The sequence below is a fragment of the Podarcis muralis genome, chromosome 4, assembly GCF_964188315.1.
Source record: "Podarcis muralis chromosome 4, rPodMur119.hap1.1, whole genome shotgun sequence".
NCBI classification, from domain to species: Eukaryota; Metazoa; Chordata; class Lepidosauria; order Squamata; family Lacertidae; genus Podarcis; species Podarcis muralis.
The window spans coordinates 89,532,255-89,551,540 of NC_135658.1; the positions used below are offsets into that span (position 1 = coordinate 89,532,255).

The following is a 19,286-nucleotide window of genomic DNA, read 5'->3' on the forward strand; positions in this document are numbered from 1 at the left end:
GTAGTTCCCACAGCGCAGCAACCCAGCAAAGGGGATGCAGCAAGGAAAACCACCATCACCTCTCCGCTGGGAAGCGCTGAGCAAAGGCAATGCAGCCGATTTGATCTGCACAAGGCATGCAAGCTCCACCCCCCAGTTGTTCTTAGACTCCTTATTGGGTGAGCAAAGCAGCCAAGCAACACAGTTGGAGCCTCCCTCCTCCCTGGCCGGCAGGGAGGGAGGGAGAGGAGATGCTTCCTTTGAAACCCGGGAAATTTAAGGGACATCATCAATAAGGGACAGCAGCAGGACACGGCGCTGGGATAAGGGACTTTCCCGCCAAATAAGGGACGGTTGACAACTATGTTCCAATCAAGTTGCATGTTTCCTCCCAAGAAGTACAGAGGTGATCTTTAACATGCTGGTGTTCATTGTTCGCTGAAGTAGACGCTACAAATTATAGCAGATTAGCGTATCAATACATGGAGGTTAACCTTGCTGGTGATTTGGTTGGCTGCATGTGTTACGATTAAACTGCAACAGGTGAGGGAGACAAATTATCCTTGGTGTAACTGAACATGTTCCCACTTTGACTGCAATGAAGCTGGGTAGCAAGAGGAGGAATAAATTTCACTGTTCTTGATATATAGTGAAGGATATAGCTGGTTTGCAACCTTGACCACGTGTTAAAGTTCAAAGAATAAGAGGCACTCAGGCAGGGGATCATAATTTGATATTTATTACACAATAATATATTGTGGAGGTCCTTAAAAAGCATTAGATGCGTTCCCCAGGCTATTTATTTTTCTTATACCTGATTACAACTGGACAATATGAGATCCCCAACAAAAGCAAATTACAGTCCGGATAAATATTTTAAAATAAAACTCTGCAAACCAGGAGCCGATGAAGTAAAAATTGCCAATGCAGAACTCCAAGGTTTCTGTTTTATCATCACCCTGCCCTACCCTGTATGTTTCTCTTTGTAGCAACAACACACCTGCCTTTAGCTTTGCTCTCTCCCTGCATATGTTACCTCGTTAAGCATTTATGGCTTTATGGTTGCTGATGCTTGAAGCAGTATTTTTTAAAGATGTCTTCTGTTTCTACATTCAGACCCACAAACACGTTGAAGGCTCATCGTAAATTGCATTGAGGGAGGAATGTGGTCTTTGAGTTGAACAAGTTTCCCCACCGTTATGCTCTGGGGCGGGGAAACTTGTTCAACTCAAAAGACCACATTCCTTTGTGGGGAACTTAACAGGGGATGCGTGCCAGAGGTAGATGGGGTCAGAGGCAAAAGGGAGACTCTCCTGGAGTCTACCTTACATATCTATAGGCACCATTCCTCTTCTCCAAGGCTGTTGGTGAATTATCAATCTATGGCCTTTTAACTTTTTGTTACTATGCTATGCATTCTTGTGTTTTTATATTATAAAACATATTGTGATCCTCAGTTGATGGGCAGTATAGAATTATTACTATTACTTTTATTAAGGCTGGCAACACCAACCTTGCCATGTTGAAATCCACTGAAGACAACCGCAGTGCCTAGACACTGACAGGCAGGTCGTGCATCCATAGCAATAATAATAATAATAATAATAATAAATAATTTATTATTTGTACCCGACCCATCTGGCTGGGTTTCCCCAGCCATTTTGGCGGCTTCCACAAAGACCAAAAATACACTAAGATGCCACACATTAAAAACTTCCCTGAAGAGGGCTGCCTTAAGATGTCTTCTGAATGTCAGGTAGTTGTTTATCTCTTTGACATCTGATGGGAGGGCGTTCCACAGGGTGGGCGCCACTACCGAGAAGGCCCTCTGCCTGGTTCCCTGTAGCTTTGCTTCTCGCAATGAGGGAACCACCAGAAGGCCCTCAGAGCTGGACCTCAGCGTCCGGGCAGAACGATGGGGGTGGAGGAGGAATCTCTATTGCCACCGGAGACAGATGGATGCCAACCACTTAGGGAGGAGCAATGGGTGCAACTCTGTACAACTGGCTACACTCCAGCCACTCCATAGTCTGAGGTTTCTACACTAACACACCTCCATCCTTCTCCCAGACAACAAAGGGGCACTATCACAGTTCAAAGTTACATTCCAGCAAGGCGAAAGTGCTCTGCAGAGGAAAACCAGTAAGGGATATGATCTGGGGAGAGTAAATAGCCTAAGGCAGGGAGGCAATAGGTTGGTGGCCTTCATGCATTTTGCAGTTTGATTGGGGTGGGGGAATATTAAAAAATAAATGAAATGAAAGGGGAGGTGACAAGCACTTCCTTCACTGTAATGGGATGATGAGCTGCTTGTGTGTAAAATGCAAGTCCCTCAGAGTTTGGTCAAGTCCTCAAACCTCTGCCTACGACGGAGCCCCTCCAGCATGGCTCCGTCAGTCGCTAGCAGAATCCGAAAGTGGTCTCTTACGGAATCTCTTCCAGCATAAAAGCTCCTTAACGGAAACACGTCTTCTGGACTCTTGGCGTGACAGTTTCCGGCGAGGAGTGGGTGTCCCTATAGGAGGTCTTGAAACCTCCCCACTGTTTTCGCTGGAAGTGTCTCTGAGCCATCCCTCCGACTCACTTTCCCCTGGAGCCCCTCCTCTCCCCCTGCTGGTTCCCTCTTCAGCTGTTCGACAGTGGAATTTGCTGCCAAGGAGTGTGGTGGAGTCTCCTTCTTTGGAGGTCTTTAAGCAGAGGCTTGACAACCATATGTCAGGAGTGCTCTGATGGTGTTTCCTGCTTGGCAGGGGGTTGGACTCGATGGCCCCTGTGGTCTCTTCCAACTCTATGATTCTATGATTCTATGATTCTAAGTCTGTCTCAACCTCAGGGAGCCCTTCCACCTCCTGTCCTTCCGATGGCAGTTCCCTGACATTCACCCATGGCGGGGGTGTGCTTGAAAGAGGTGCAGTTGGGCAGAAAGAGAATTTATTATTTGTGCTTTGTGAGAGACGATGTGCACTATGGCAGAGAAAGGAAGAGATGTGTGTGGCTTTATGTGTGAGTGATAGAGATACCCCAATTCACATCATTTTAGGAATTAAACACCATATGCCATTCTTTACCCTAAGGAGTGCCATTTTGGATTTTAGAAGAGGCAAGGCCAGCTATGTCGGCGGGCGCACAGGAAACGGGAAGGCAAAATTAATTTAAGGTTAAAACATGAAAAGTAGCACATTTTTAGGATCATTTGTGGCAATTATTTTCTTTGCTCCATAATAACTATAGAAATGTTATCAGCGTACAACAACCTGGCACATTTGGAGAGAAAATGAGGAGGAAAGATTTGTGCTTCTGGCACTATAGATATGTAGTACCCAAGTTCAATTAAATTTAAATGTCTAACAATAGCCATTCAATGTGTAGAACCTAGGCACTGGCCAGAGATAAAGGTGCTCTTCGGGCAAAATCAGGAAGTCTGAAGCACAGGGGAGGGGAATTGGTTTCCTCAAATGGCTCCTGTCCTTTTTTTCTTTTATCGTAAAAGGAAACCCTAAAAACCTATTTCTCACTGTTGGTGGCTGTAGAAAGAGGGAAGATAATTGGGGGGGGGGAGCATACTATTATATACCAACCAGTCTAGAGAATTACAGGGTTTTTAAAAAGCAAATACTGTGGATAAAACACAGATACTGTCTTACTTTAGACATAGTAATTTTTTGTTCCTAGCCCTTCTGGCCCCCCTTCCATCCACCTCCTCCACCTATTTGCAAAGAGCCAACTCCTAGGTTTATTTTTCTGGAGAGCACAAACAGCGATTTTGCCGCCCTGTGTTTACGCATTTGAGCTCTTCGTGTGAAGAGCCCTCATGTGAAAAACAAAAGGTTAGACAGAGCCTCTCTCTGCCTCAATAATTTATTCTGGCAACGATAGCATTATTAATTTTTTGCATCTAAAACACATGCAGTGCTACTACTGCAAATGTTTACATGGTTGCCATGGCAGAGACGGTTCCAAAGAGCTCTTCAGGGACCTGTTGGTGACACAGCCACTGGGTTCTGCTCTTGAGCAGTAAACCCAAGTCCTTTTCTGCAGGCGGAAGTGGACACCAGCCCCCTACTCTTCTTAGCATCTTGCGAAAACTTTTCGCGAGATGGCAGTCAGTTGGTGCAGCTGCCAGGCAGGTTTGAGCATCAGCATAACTCATCTTAGAAACTGGCTACTAGGCTGCTGACCACCAAGGCAACAGCTGAGACCTTGGGGGCTACACAGTCGAGTCCAATTTACACAGTCGAGTCCAATTAGCTTTTTTAAAGTAAATCATTAACGAATGTCAGTTTTTATCCTATCTTTCCTCCAGTGGGCTCAGGGTGGACTGAATCAAGGGTTGCCAACATGGTACCCGCAGATGCCCCTATGCCCGCAAAGCTCTTCCCTGGCACCCACAAGGTCACCTCTCACTGCTAAAGTTTGGCTTGAAAGAAGCATTTTATTGTAGCCATCAAAATAGGTTATGGATTGTGCTTGGTTGTTATTTGGGTGTGGTGCCCATGTTTTCCCCCAGGTTGAACCCAGGGGTCCAAAAAGTCTGGCAAACGCTGGCATATATAGTTCAATTTTCCCTCTCACGACAGTCCTTCGAGATAATGCTGAGCTGAGAAATAATGGCTGGTCTAAGATTTGTGGTTGAGTAGCGATTTGGACACAAGTTTTAATGTTTAAAACTTGTTTAATGTTGAATTTTAAACTTGTTTTTAAGTTGCATTCATTCAACTTGCTTTTATTATTGCTTGTTAGCCGCCCTGAGCCCGGCCTTGTCTGGGGAGGGCGGGGTATAAATAAAATTATTATTATTATTATTATTATTATTATTATTATTATTATTATTATTCCCCAACCCAAGAATCTAACCACTGTACTGCATTAGTTCTCTGGTCGAGCCAACGAGGCAATAAAAATACTTTCCTCCAATTCCACTTCTGCCTGTGACCGGCCCAATACTTAGCAAACCCGAAAGGATGCCCTGGCTTTCTGTCTCCAACCCCACCTAAATTACCCAATCTTTGTTCTTTCCATGTCCCCAGGCCTCTCCCTGGCACATCAAGACATCATGTTCTCTCATTCCCATGGGTGTGCACCTTGTTACAAAAGACTGACCCTCTCCCAGACTGAACGTGTGGTGGCATGGAGTCACAAGTTTGCAGAAAGAAAGCTCTTAGAGGAGAAATGCTTTCCTTTAGAAAGGCAAAAAAGCAAACTCAAATACAGTAAACCACAGCTGTCACAGACATATTCACCTGATATCATTCCCAGCACCACATGTCAACAAGGGATTGTAGAAAAGGGTTCCCCCACCCAAGATCTGAAAATACGGTCGTATTTGTAAAAGTTTTCGGTCACTTTCATTCATCTTTTTCTTTTTTTTCCAACCTGTGGATATGACCCTTAGAGTTAAGGGCAACCCTTTTGCTTTCTCAGAAGAGAAGCAGAATATCTTTTTGGACATTTGAGCAGGGAACCCCTTTCATGGGGTAGAACTGGTTAGCTCTTCTATTACTGTGCAACATTGATTAGACGATAAAAAAAACCACCCACCTAGGGGTGTAAAGCACAGCAAATTATATTTAATAAGTGCCACCTAAGTAGTAACAGATGACTCTCAAGGTAAACTTTAACTGTCAGTGGTCTCTTATATTAACTGCCCCCCAACCTACTACAAGTTTCTATTCTTCTTAGAGCTAGCCTAAATGGAACTTTACCTCTTACTGAATGAAAAGTTATTAGCACACCCCTGTAAACTGAAAAAGATCAAAAGTTATGAATGCCCCATTTTTGCTTTGTTTTAGTTTGCTTCTTTGTTGCTATAGTTGTGTTTGTTGTGTTGATATAAACTAAAAGCAAAACACTATATCTTTTATCTATATCCCCATATCCTGCTATTCATATCACATATCATATCAAATAGGATATTTGTTTATTTACAGGAGTGCAAATTCCATAAGTTGTTGAATGCAGAGAAAAATACATTATTTGCCAGGTGGGAGAACTGTTTCTTCTAATGGGCCTGAAAGCAAGTGGGATGCACATATTGCCTGCGGGCTTTTCTCACGTAAGGAGAAAGTGCAGTGGCATTTTCAATACTGATTTATTGTTGCATTAATGTTTTGTAGCCTCCTTACATCACATACATGAACCAAATTATGAAGATGGGCAGCACACGCAGAAATGAATTGAGCATGCTGACGGATAAACGAAGCTGACAAGGTGACAGTAACCCTGGCTCTCCAATGTGACAGTTCCCAACAGGTATATATCACACATTCATCACCCGAGTTCCTCTCTCAATCTACAGTTGCCTCCTAGCTTTAAGGAGGAAGGGTTGCTGGTGGCAGCTTTTTCCATTGCCTCATCTCTTTCCCCTAGATAAAGAATTGCTGTCGGGATGAGATAAAAGCTGCAAACCACTTCTGCACATATTTTTCAAAACAGGGAAGAAGGGCAACAGACAAATTTATTAAGAATAAACTTCCCCTTTACTAACAGTGCTTTTTGTGTCTGGTGGTGCTCACAGATGCAGGGTAGCCATTTTGTGCTGGCAGCCATCATCGAGATATGAGTACTCGCCACGTATTTCCGTACCAAAAAAGCACTGCTTACTAATATTATTATGGTACATGGTAAGTTAAGGCAATAGGTTTACTAGAGTGGAAAGACGAGGACAGAAAGTCAAAATTACGTACTAAATTTATACTAGGAAGACTTACATTCTGTTGTTGGAATTTTGTTCTGATAAGTTTGATTTATAGATAATAATATGTCTTGGATGTATGGATGCAATTATGGTTAATAAAGCATTAAAAATGCACTGCTTACTAAGCACTGCTTATGTCTAGGGCAAAGGTAATGGCAAAGGTACCCCTGACAATCAAGTCCAGTCGCGAATGACTCTGGGGTTGTGGCGCTCATCTCGCTTTACAGGCCAAGGAAGCCGACGTTTGTCCTCAGACAGTTTTTCCGGGTCATGTGGCCAGCATGACTAAGCTGCTTCTGGCGAAACCAGAGCAGTTCACAGAAATGCCGTTTACCTTCCTGCCGGAGTGGTACCTATTTATTTGCTTGCACTCTGACGTGTTTTCGAACTGCTAGGTTGGCAGGAGCTGGGACCAAACAACAGGAGCTAACCCCATCGCGGGGATTCGAACCGCTGACCTTTCAATCGGCAAGCCCAAGCGGCACAGTGGTTTAACCCACAGCGCCACCAGCGTCTAGGGGAAGCCCGGACACAAAAGTATAGAGTTTTGATCCTGGAGGAAAAGAATGAAAAGAACATCCTGGACATTGAATGTGCAATCCACACTGCACTGGGGCTTAACATAGTCAAAGCCCTGTCAGTCATGCTGGCAAGGGGGGCAGGGAGAGAGAGAAAGGCAAATATGTGTGGCCAACCTAGAGCTGGTCCATACACAGGACCCAGCTCATTTTGACTGAGGTGCTTCCAGACAACATATTTGAGCATTTGATTGTAGGCAGATTAGACAATGTTGACTATTTAATGAACATTCTTTCTGATGGTTTGAGGGCAAGGAAGATGACCTTGAGCCAAATGAAACGTTATCCCACACATTCCAGTACATTTTCTCACCACTTCCTTTATTGCACAAAGTCTGGTGTTTGGGGAAAGCAGACTTGTTGTGCAAGACTTCTCAATTAAATAACCTGAACATCGCCAGCAAGTGAATACTACCTGAAGATATTGAGTCTCTAAGAACCCTAGATCACAAACTCATTCTGGCTGCACCAGGAAGTGCTGACCCTAACATGTTATGCACACAATAATTATGTGCTTATATTTTATTTTCCAAACACCAAAAAGGTAGGCACTAAACACAGATGAGGGTTTCGAACTTCAGCTGCTGAGTCCAACATCAAATAGAAGCCGCAGCAAGATGTCCAAAAAGGGAGAGGTAAGTTCTCCAGGGTAAGATGCTAAATCAGAGCAACAAGTTATGAGGGCAAAACTTATATTACGCAAACGTTAACCAACTAATAATAATAATAATAGACACAGGAGGCCACTTTCATTAACACTGTGGTATTGTGGGGAAGAGAGCATGTTTAGTTTGGTCTTAAGAAGGCTGATGTAAGTGCCCACATTAGTTATCTTATTTTCTGTGAGTGGAGTATCCCCTGTAAGTTTATGAGTACAGTGGTACCTCGCAAGACGAATGCCTCGCAAGACGAAAGGGTTTTTGGTTTTTTGAGTTGCTTCGCAAGACGATTTTCCCTATGGGCTTGCTTCGCAAGACGGAAACGTCTTGCAAGTTTGTTTCCTTTTTCTTAAAACCGTTAATACAGTTGCGACTTGACTTCGAGGAGCAACTCATAGAACGCGGTGTGGTAGCCTTTTTTGAGGTTTTTGAAGACTTTGGTGATTTTTGAAGCTTTTCCAAAACTTTTCCGAAACCGTGCTTCGCAAGACGAAAAAATCGCAAGACGAAAAAACTCGCGGAACGAATTAATTTCATCTTGCGAGGCACCACTGTATCTTACCTCTCCCTATACAATGTAGTATAGATTGAATGTTTCCTCAGTCCTAGCTGGACAGACCATCTTTTTTTTCTCCTTTAAGGAAGTGGGGGTTTTTTGGGGGGGAGAAAATCGGAAAGTGCAGGCGTAGAGATATCTTTGACTTCCGTGGGCATCTGAGAAGGTGCAAGCAGTGTGTGGGTTGTGGTGTGGGGGGGAGCAAGGGAAGGACTGGAGTTAAAGGGCAGGTGGAAAGGATTTTGTTCGTTAATTGCAGTGCTTTTTTCTTAAAAAAATGTTCAGGGATACTCTCATTTTGATTCAAAAAAATTCACCATTTTGTAGTTCAAATTGAGAAAAATAAATACAGTAAATGGACAAAAGTACAGTGGTGCCTCGCAAGACGAAAATAATCCGTTCCGCGAGTCTCTTCGTCTAGCGGTTTTTTCGTCTTGCGAAGCAACCCTATTAGCGGATTAGCGGATTAGCGCTATTAGCGGTTTAGGGGCTATTAAAGGCTTAGTGGCTTAGCAGCTAAAAGGCTATTAGAGGCTTAGCGGCTATTAAAGGCTTAGCGGCTTAGCGGCTAAAAGGCTATTAGCGGCTTAGCAGCTATTAAAGGCTTAGCGGCTAAAAGGCTATTAGCGGCTTAGCGGCTATTAAAGGCTTAGCGGCCTAGCGGCTAAAAGGCTATTAGCAGCTTAGCGGCTTAGAAAAAGGGGGGAAAGCGAAAAAAATCGCAAGACTCGCAAGACATTTCCGTCTTGCGAAGCAAGCCCATAAGGAAAATCGTCTTGCGAAGCGCATCGAAAAACGGAAAACCCTTTCGTCTAGCGGGTTTTTCGTCTTGCGAGGCATTCGTCTTGCGGGGCACCACTGTACAAAGATTCACAAAACGTTTAGGTTTGCGTACCCCTGCGTCCCCCCAGAAAAAAAGCACTGGTTAATTGTAACATAAAATGGTAGGGCAGCTTGGTCAGTAGAGAGCATGAGGCTCTTAGAACTACAGAGTTGTAAGGGGACCCCGAGGGTCATCTAGTCCAACCCCCTGCAAAGCAGGAATCTTATGCCCAACATATTCCCCTTCCAAATTTATGCTGTTGTATACAGAATTGTCTTCTGAGAATTAACCCTCTCTGAGAAACACAGTCATTCTATAGCAAGGGAAATCTGCAGATGAAAATGACTGACTTGGATGTAGACATGGAAGTAGTCTGACCTCCCTGCAATGCAGAAATCCAAACCAAAGCATCCATGACAAATGGCCACACAATCTCCATTTGAAACCCTCCAATGGAGAAGAATCTTAATCTCAGGGTCCTGGGTTCAAGCTCAGTGTTGGGCAAAAAGATTCCTGCATTGCAGGGGTTTTGACTACGTCCACTCCAGCTCTACAATTCCATGATTTATGTGTTTGTGTTTTAGACAAATGCCGGCTCCCTCAGCCTGAAGGGAGATGAGTGCTGCACCCCATAGTCACCTTTGACTGGACTTAACCGTCCAGGGGTCCTTTATCTTTCCTTTTACACACACACACACACACACACACACACAATTTTAAGGTGTCACAAGACTCCCCCCCCCCCCAGATCACTTCAGTCTGAGATGGTATTTCTGTTAGAAGCCTGAGGAGTTGCACTTAAGTTGTTCTGTGGTGACTGTTTGCACAGGCTGTTTTTGGACCACCAGTATTTTATTTTTTTTAATACACACAGCATATGTTTTAAGTTCATCGTACATGGAACTCTAGGGACGCGGGTGGCACTGTGGGTAAAACCTCAGCGCCTAGGACTTGCCGATCGCATGGTCGGCGGTTCGAATCCCCGTGGCGGGGTTAGCTCCCGTCGTTCGGTCCCAGCTCCTGCCCACCTAGCAGTTCGAAAGCACCCTTAAGTGCAAGTAGATAAATAGGTATAGCGGGAAGGTAAACGGCATTCCGGTGAGCTGCTCTGGTGCTGGTTTGCCGGAGCAGCGTCATCACGCTGGCCACGTGACCCGGAAGTGTCTGCGGACAGCGCTGGCTCCCGGCCTCTAGAGTGAGATGAGCGCACAACCCTAGAGCCTGTCAAGACTGGCCCGTACGGGCAGGGGTACCTTTACCTTTACATGGAACTCTAGTGTTCATTTGTCCAGAAGAAAATGGGCTAAAATCACCCACCCACTGAGCTTTATATTTGAGTGAAAGGACGCTACGCCACAGTCACCAGGGGCAAATTTTGTTCCATAAAGGGAAATTTGTATGCAACAGCATAAACTTGGAAGGGGGAATATGTTGGGCGTAAGATTCCTGCTTTGCAGGGGGTTGGACCCTTCCCTTGCCTCCCCGCCCCCCTGGGACCCACGCACTGCCTGCACCTTCTCAGATGCCCAGGTATATCTATGCAGCCCATACCACTTCCGCCCTTACTTGAAGCTAGCCTCCGAGGCAGCGCTGCGCCTGCGCTTTCGTCCCCCGAAACCCCGCCCACTTCCTTAAAGGAGCAAGAAGGAAAGAAACGCCGAGCCGCGCGAGCGCCTCCCCCTCCCGCCGCCGGCGTTTAACCCCTTCCGCTCCCCTGCGCCGCCATGAGGCGCTTCCCGCGGCATCTCCGTGAGGCGGCGAGGAGAGCGCCTGCGTAGAACCAGCGAGGGGAGCGAGAGGAGGCCATTGGCTGGTCGGCCCCGGCTCTATGAGGTAAGGCCGCCGTTCCCTTCGCGCGCTGTCCCGCTTCCCGGCCCCGCCGCCGCGTGAGGAGCAAAAGGGGCCTCCTCGCGAGCCGGCGGGGAGAGCCTTCAGTACTCCTGCTGACCGGGGAACATGGCGCTAAGCAAGCCTACCCTGTGGTGACAGGAGCCCTTTCAGTTCCCTGTCTTTCTCTCTTTCTCTCACACACACATCTCCCCCCCCCCTCCGTAATATTTGGAACCGACCCTGGGCATTATGCAGGAGGCGGCGGCGGTGGAATTCCGGGCTGTACCATTTCTGGTCGCAGGTGAGCCCCGCCTCGCGCTCCCGCCCCCAGGCGCATGCGCGCGCTGCCGCAGACGAGGCAGACGCTTCGGGAGCCCGGTTTGCCAAAGCGGTCTGGGCGGGGCTATAGCTGCGCTGTGGGCGGGGCGAGGGGCGGGGGCGGGAAAGTGCTTATTTGCATTACTTTTTTCCTCCTGCTTTGAATGTATCTGTTGAATGCATCCCAGGGGTCATCTAGACCCCTGCAATGCAATAAAGTAATAATAATTATTATTACTTTTCATCATTTAATAATAATAATTCTTTGTCATTTAACAACAACAACAATAATAAATCAATTGATTCTTTGTCATTTAATAATAATAATAAATTAATTGATTCTTCAACTTTTAATAATAATAATAAATTAATTGATTGATTCTTTGTCATATAATAATAATAATAATAATAATAATAATAATAATAATAATTTATTATTTATACCCCGCCCATCTGGCTGAGTTTCCCCAGCCACTCTGGGCGGCTCCCAATCAGTGTTAAAAACAGTACAGCATTACATATTAAAAACTTCCCTGAACAGGGCTGCCTTAAGATGTCTTCTGAATATCAGGTAATTATTTATCTCTTTGACATCTAATGGGAGGGCGTTCCACAGGGCGGGCGCCACTACCGAGAAGGCCCTCTGTCTGGTTCCCTGTAGCCTCACTTCTCGCAATGAGGGAACCGCCAGAAGGCCCTCGGCGCTGGATCTCAGTGAATAATAATTCAGCATTAGTTGGCATCCCTCTGACAATAAAGGAGTGCCCCTTTGGGGGTGAAGTCAAAATGTTGGAAGGTCATTTAACCCAACTCCCTGCAATGCAATAAGGATTAACAACGGCACCATGTCGTCGTCGGCATGAGCACTGTGGTTGGGGTTGCAGCGCTGGTCATGGTCTTACATCACATCCTGCCGCTGCTGGCCAAGAATTTGAACCTGGCCAAGAATTGTTCGGGGACGTTCTTCATCGTGGTGGTGTGGGGAACAAGCCTTTCCAGAGTACTTGAAGTTGACAGATGGTGCAAATTGCTGTTTCCCCAGCGTCTGAAACTCCCATTGTTCTCCACGCATTTTGCGACAGGGAATTTCATTAGCGCGAGTAGTTTCTGAGCTCTGGGCGCAGTTCTGCCTCTGAGATTTCAGATTAAGACTGCAGAGTGGAAGGAAAGGTGGATCTTTTTCTGCCTCCCCGCTTCCAGCTACTCTCTGAAGACAGGAGAAGAGACTCTTTTAAGAATATTAGGAGGGTGGGCGGGGAAAGGACTAGGCCATGTGAAAAATGAGCATAATATTTTAGCTGCAGTTCCTGCATTTTCAGCTTTGTATCGTTGTTATTAAAAAAAACGTGCCTAGACATTCCATTGTTGTGCCCATAAGCTAGGTTTAAGGTGCCATTTAGCTCCCAGCTTTCATATCTCAGTTTCTAACACTTGTGTTTCCCTTTTTGGAAGGGTAGAAATCTGGGAGGTACTTTATCACTAAGATTCTGTAATACTCACATGGCGAGAAGTTTTGAAAGCATGCTTTTTCAGGAGTCTTCTTAATTAATGATCTTTGTCCTAGGGTGCCAGCCTCCCCAGTGTTCACCTGATGGAGAATGTGGCAGGCGACCTACCTGCTGGGGCAGTGGCTGCTGTGCTGAAGCCCAGTGAGGGGCTACCTGAGGGGAGCTTGACAGTGCATGGCTATGACTTTGACCGTGGATTAGACTATCATGCCTTGCTCCAGTCTTACCTCACCACGGGTTTCCAGGCTACCAGCTTTGGGCAGGCTGTGAACGAGATCAACCGCATGGTGAGTAGCCAGGATGAGTCCCGATGGTGAGAACTGTGGTAGATCAGGTGGGAAGGAGGGAAATTGGGCTGGATCTCATAACTGGAGTTAGCTTGCTGCTTTGCTCTCTTTGCTTTGCATGTAGAGACCTCTATAAATTCCTGCATTTTCAGCTTTGTATCCTTGTTATTCCTGCTCTTGTGTACATCACAGCATTCTTCTCTGACACCAGTCATGTATCTTGCACAAAGAGAGACAACACCCATCTTCACGTACAGTGCTAAGAGTTAGCCAACACTAAAGTTGGCTACTTTTTTTACCCTTTCCCAGAAATATTCCATAGTCCTATTAGCTCTAAGCATTGGGTGCGAACAGTATTTTATAAGTCTGAGCTGGTATGATGTTCATAAACATAAACGTTTTATTGTTGTTAGCCGCCCTGAGCCCGGCTGCGGCTGGGGAGGGCGGGATATAAATAAAAATTTATTATTATTATTACATTGATTGATAGGAAAGTCCTACTTTGATTGCATGGATTGAGAGCTCACAGTGACTTCAAAAACTGCAGTTTACATTTATCTCCTTTTCTGATGATCACGTTTTCTGATTTGAAGATAAAGTGGCAAAACCAGTATTTTTTTCCAAATCTGCATATTTTGTGCATTGATGCTTTCCTCAGTTCTCTACAACCATTCACCAGTTTTTGTTTTTGTTTTGCTTCCTTCATATGTCACTAGCAAACTTCTTGCTGTCTGTACTTAGCTATTTAGGGCGATGATGTGCTAAACTTTGTGGTGCTGCCATTTAGTTCAATCCCTGCATTGTGCTGTTGTGCTGAAGCTTGATTCAGATAGTTGGGTTCTTCCTTGCAGATAGAAGCGAAGCTGACGCCACTGGCCGAGGATGAAGGGAACCATGCCGACTTGAATCCCTGTTCCCGCCACCTAACAGGCTGTACAATCTTCTTGGGCTTCACTTCCAACCTCATCAGTTCAGGTGTCCGTGAGACCATCCGCTTTCTGGTGCAACACAACATGGTATTGTCCAAACCTGGGAGGTGTTTCCTCCTTCTGTATATCAAGGAAAAATCTTCCTTTTCAGTTATGTGGTTGCGAAAGGGTAGAGAAGAATCCCTGGTGTTCTACACCAATATCATTCTTGTCTCTCTCGTATGTTCTCATGATAAACATTGTATGCCGTCTTCTAATGGGCTGGAGAGAACTTTAAAGGAACTACCTCCGCTTATGGGAAAGAGATACTGGCTACTGATGCTTCATGACTTAAGGATGGATTAATCCCTTTACAGAACTCGGGTCTAAAGGAAGCTCATAGCTGCAAGTCTTGGCAAGCACTATAGCCCACATTCTTTGGTTTGTGTAGGTGGATGTGCTGGTGACCACAGCAGGTGGTGTGGAAGAAGATCTCATCAAATGCTTGGCACCCACTTACCTTGGAGACTTCAGCTTGCGTGGAAAGGAACTACGACAGAGTGGGATTAACAGGTACCAGCAGGGGTAGTGGGGAGTGGACGGGTGCGGGTGGCGCTGTTGTCTAAACCACTGAGCCTCTTGGTCTTGCCGATCAGAAGGTTGGTGGTTTGAATCCCCATGACGGGGTGAGCTCCCCTTGCTCTGTGCCAGCTCCTGCCAACCTAGCAGTTCGAAAGCACACCAGTGAAAGTAGATAAATAGGTACCACTGTGGCGGGAAGGTAAACAGCGTTTCCGTGCGCTCTGGTTTCCATCACAGTGTTCTGTTGCGCCAGAAGCGGTTTAGTCATGCTGGCCACATGACGCGGAAAGCTGTCTGTGGACAAACACCGGCTCCCTCGGGCTGAAAGCGAGATGAGTGCCGCAACCCCATAGTTGCTTTTGACTGGACTTAACCATCCAGGAGTCCTTTACCTTTACTTGTAGTGGGGAGGGCTGATGTTCTGATTGGGAAACAAGATGGGTGATTTTTTTGTGACCAGAGAAATTGATCCGTCCTGGGTTTCCTCTGGTTTGTATGATCCAACCAGTCTCATACTCTGCAGCAGGGAGGGGATTGACTGTATGTTTTAACTTCTGTGGGAGGAAGGGGCAAGGTAGGGGCAAAGTCCCTAGCCAGGCTTTACTTCCCAGCTGTGTCCTCCTCTCCTCCAGGATTGGGAATCTGCTGGTGCCCAATGACAATTACTGCAAGTTTGAGGACTGGCTGATGCCAATCCTGGACCAGATGGTGACAGAGCAGGACACAGAGGTGAGAGCTGAAATGCTAGGAATGGTGTGCCTATGTGCTATTGTTCTTTCTCCACCCCCCATGTATACCCCCAACGTGGTAATTGCAAAAGACACTTGAGAGCTGTCTGCCGTGAGTTCTGGCCTCATCTTTGGAAATGGAAAAACTCCCAGCATGGAAGAGGATGAAACAGCAACGGAGACATGTCTTACTCTATCTAGTGCGTGATCTCAAGGCCACTTTTCCCCCCTGCCAGTATTGTTGGGTTTCTTATTTGCCCCCACATAGTGGGTTTTTCTTTTCTTTTTCTTTGAAATCGCACGTATTAAGACTGTGCAGGTTCACCCCGGATCTTAGCTTGCCCACCAATCTGGGGAGAAGTTGGCATAGTCTGAAGTATTGTCTGTCTCCCTGCTTTTCAGGGGGTGAAGTGGACTCCATCAAAGTTCATTGCTCGGCTTGGCAAGGAAATCAACAATCCCGAATCTGTCTATTACTGGGCACAAAAGGTAGGCTGAGGAAGTCTCCTGTGTTTTAAGTTCTATATCTCGCCTTTCGTTAAGATTAGCTTCCAGTAATCTGGCTGAAATGCTGCTTGTTTGTCACCTCCTGATGGGATGCCTGCCTTCCACTCTTCAATCATCTGAGGGTCTGTCCTATGTATGTGATAAGGCATAGCCTATTATTTTTCTGGCTTCGTAATCCCATTCATTTCCCAGATGGTAGCCTTGACCCTTACCATCCAACCATTAAGGCATAGTTCTGTGTTGTGCATTTACTACTTTTCTGCATTCCAAGTCTGTCTCCCACTCCCACGCTCTGCCCTCCCTTCCAAGATACGCTAACCTCTGCCATATGAAATACCCACTTCCGCTTATAATGCTAATTGTGTTTTCCTGGCAGAACAGCATCCCTGTACTGAGTCCAGCGTTGACGGATGGTTCCCTGGGGGACATGATTTTCTTCCACTCCTATAAGAAACCAGGCCTTGTGCTGGACATTGTGGAAGGTGAGCTGAGATTTGTGCGACATAAGTAAGTCTCTCCATGGTTTCTGTTATGTACCTACCACTGGTTTCTACTTTCAGAGGAAGGGAGACAGCTAGTGGAATCTGTACGCTGTGTACCAGACATTCTGGGTCTACCAACCCCCAAAGTATGACACTGTTTACTGTGCTGCTTGTCTAATACTTAAACGTATCTCTCTCTCAGATCTGAGGCTCATCAATACGCAGGCCATATTTGCCCGGAAAACAGGAATGATAATCTTGGGAGGAGGACTTGTCAAGCACCACATTGCTAACGCCAACCTCATGGTGAGGCAGATTGTGCCGTAGGAACAAATTCACAGTGCAGAAAGGCAGGGTTTGTTTGGGGTGGAAGATGTTGCAAAAGCATGGGATGCGTTCGTAGAACAAAGACGCATGGGTTGAAATGGCATGACACTGCTTGCTGGCTGGCTTTGGGCATGGGGAGCTAATTCTAGATGCTGTTGAACTTCCATTAGCCTCAGCTGACATGGCCACAAGTCAGCAATGAATTCATATGCTGCATAAGTCCTGCCAAGCTCTATAGGCTCATTGAACCTATTGAGCCTTCCCACCCCATGCAGCTTTCAAGAGCCTCCCATGCTGAGCCCCGGAAGTTCCTGATATTTGGGGGAAGGGAGCCCATATTTCAGTGAATGAGTACACATTTTGCACCCAGAAAATCTCAGGTTCGGTTCCTGCCATCTCTTTAAAAGGATCTTGCCCACGAGGAAAGAACTCTGTATGAAATCTCATAGTGCTTTTGTGCTAATTGGACCACTCATCTTGAATTGATATGCTTTGTATCCCAGTTTCCCCTTCCTCTCCCCCTCCAATTGCAATTAAAAGATCAATAAACGGACCACTTGTCTTAAATTGATATAAGGTAGTTTTGTATATGCATCTGCGCTTATCTCCAAGTCCATATGTGGAACAGTTGTATTTGGTATCAGATTTGCTGTGCAAGCAGACCTTTGGTTACCCCTGAGCCAATTCTGCTCCTTATGCCTGATGTCATCGATTATTGTACCTCCTCAGAGAAACGGTGCTGACTTTTCTGTATACGTCAACACGGCACAGGAGTTTGATGGCTCAGACTCAGGAGCTCGGCCTGACGAAGCAGTTTCCTGGGGGAAGATCCGCATGGATGCCAAGCCTGTCAAGGTACATGCGGGGGAAAGGAGGGGACTGGCAGATCATGGTATTGGCAGGGGTGGGACATGGAACTTGCCATTGGCAAGACCGGTGAGTTTTGGAGTAAATAAATGAAAAGCTCTTGAGGAGAGGCACTCTTCCGTATTCTTCTCTTGACAGGTTTATGCTGACGCTTCCCTGGTTTTCCCACTGCTGGTTGCGGAAACCTTTGCACAGAAACCAAATGCCTTTGCTCCAGAGAAGCAAAACGACTAAGCTGCGGACTGCTGCGTGCCCATGTGCTTCTCCCACATACCACTGCAGCTGCTGGCACCTGCACTGAGACTGTTTTGCAACATCTGTTTGAATGAATGGAAGGCAGTCGAACCATTAGCACGACATCCTTCTCCTCCATGCTGAATAGAAGCTGAGCCCCAGTCTCAGAAAGTGGCGGTCTGTTACTTGTGTGTAATCGCAACCCATCCTCCTCATGAGCCTGCCGAGAGGATAGTGTTTCTTTCTTTTTGCTCTTGTAAACCCTATATACTCTGAGACACTTGGTGATATACCTGCCTCTCCAGCATGCTGCTTTCGTGATAGTAGGATGGTCCTTGGAGTCTGAAGTTGACATTTCCCCCCCTCCCTTTAACAACTGGCCCAGCAGTATCTCTCTGTTCATGGCCTCCCTGCCCACTTCATTTTAATTCTTGGATTTTCTTCTCTGTCTCTTTTATTTACTGATATGACGTGTGTCCATCTGGAATCTGCTTGAGATCCCCCAGCCTCCGAATAAACCACTGTAGTCTTTAAATGTATGTGAGTGCTTTTGTTTTTGCTAGAGTTGGCGTACTGTGCCCAAAACCCAACTATTAAAGGCCTGCTCTTCTGTGGGCCTTATAACGACAAGGGAAGGCTAAAGAAAATCAGAGCAGTTCATTTTTGCTTGGATGAAATGGGTAGTTGGAATCTTCCCACTGAGGAGAATTTTTATTTATTGAAAGCTGAGCCTCCAGCTTGGATATACCATTGAAAGAAATGAATTGCATTGCCAGTTGACTTGAGCTTCAAAAGACATTCACACCTGTACATTAATTCAAGTTGACAGTGGAGAAGGGGCTGTAGCTCAGGTGTGGTGTACTTGCTTTATAACCACAAGATCCTACGTTCGGTTCTTAGCATTTCATTTAAAAGGTTCTGAGATAGCAGTGTTGCCCAAGAACATCACTGTCAATCCAATTACATGGTAGTGAGGGAAATGGACCAATGGTTTGTATGGTATGCAGTTTGTATAGTTAGAACTGCATTCATAAATTGGATGTGAATCCAAATGCATATCGGACTGCAGATTCAGTCTTCTCCACATTGTATTGTTTCAATGGAAGGTGTACCCCAATACACTTCCATATAGGGGATGGATGAAGATGCATATATGAATAAACACCCTAGCACATATTCCATTTAAAACACAGCTGTACTCTGTCCCTCAGATGTGCATTTAAACGCACAAAACATACCTGGCATTTCTTGCTATATACATAAAATTGTATGCCTGTCGTCACGCAGCCGCCATTTGCAGTGCTGCATCACAGTCCTGGATTTCCATGAAGTAAGAGCAGCACAGGGGAGCCAAAGAGAAGACAGGCTGCCCAATACCACCAATGGCCTGGTGATGGTGAGGAGAAAAGCTGTTTCAGA

The 19,286-nt window shown here is 45.8% G+C and overlaps 1 protein-coding gene across 2 annotated transcripts; it reads left to right on the plus strand.

Moving 5' to 3' along the window:
- The first annotated feature begins 10,944 nt into the window (after positions 1-10,944).
- Positions 10,945-18,402, plus strand: DHPS (deoxyhypusine synthase). 2 transcript variants are annotated; one of them, XM_028728288.2, is made up of 10 exons: positions 10,945-11,122; positions 13,002-13,232; positions 14,084-14,248; positions 14,592-14,713; positions 15,355-15,451; positions 15,853-15,939; positions 16,334-16,439; positions 16,642-16,745; positions 17,496-17,621; positions 17,772-18,402. In XM_028728288.2, the coding sequence occupies exons 2-10, from the start codon at positions 13,029-13,031 to the stop codon at positions 17,865-17,867; spliced, it is 1,107 nt and encodes a 368-aa protein (XP_028584121.1). In that variant the 5' UTR covers positions 10,945-11,122; positions 13,002-13,028; the 3' UTR covers positions 17,868-18,402. The 2 variants fall into 2 exon arrangements, with proteins under 2 accessions (XP_028584121.1, XP_028584122.1); XM_028728289.2 differs by lacking the exon at positions 10,945-11,122 and adding an exon at positions 11,157-11,420.
- The last annotated feature ends 884 nt before the right edge of the window (positions 18,403-19,286 follow it).

What these genes read in the sequence shown, in the direction of transcription:
- DHPS (XM_028728288.2), top strand. Translation starts at nt 13,029, where the DNA reads ATGGAGAATGTGGCAGGCGACCTACCTGCTGGGGCAGTGGCTGCTGTG. An exon ending in TGAACGAGATCAACCGCATG is followed by an intron (nt 13,233 to 14,083) that starts GTGAGTAGCCAG and finishes TCTTCCTTGCAG; the next exon opens with ATAGAAGCGAAGCTGACGCC. An exon ending in CGACAGAGTGGGATTAACAG is followed by an intron (nt 14,714 to 15,354) that starts GTACCAGCAGGG and finishes CCTCTCCTCCAG; the next exon opens with GATTGGGAATCTGCTGGTGC.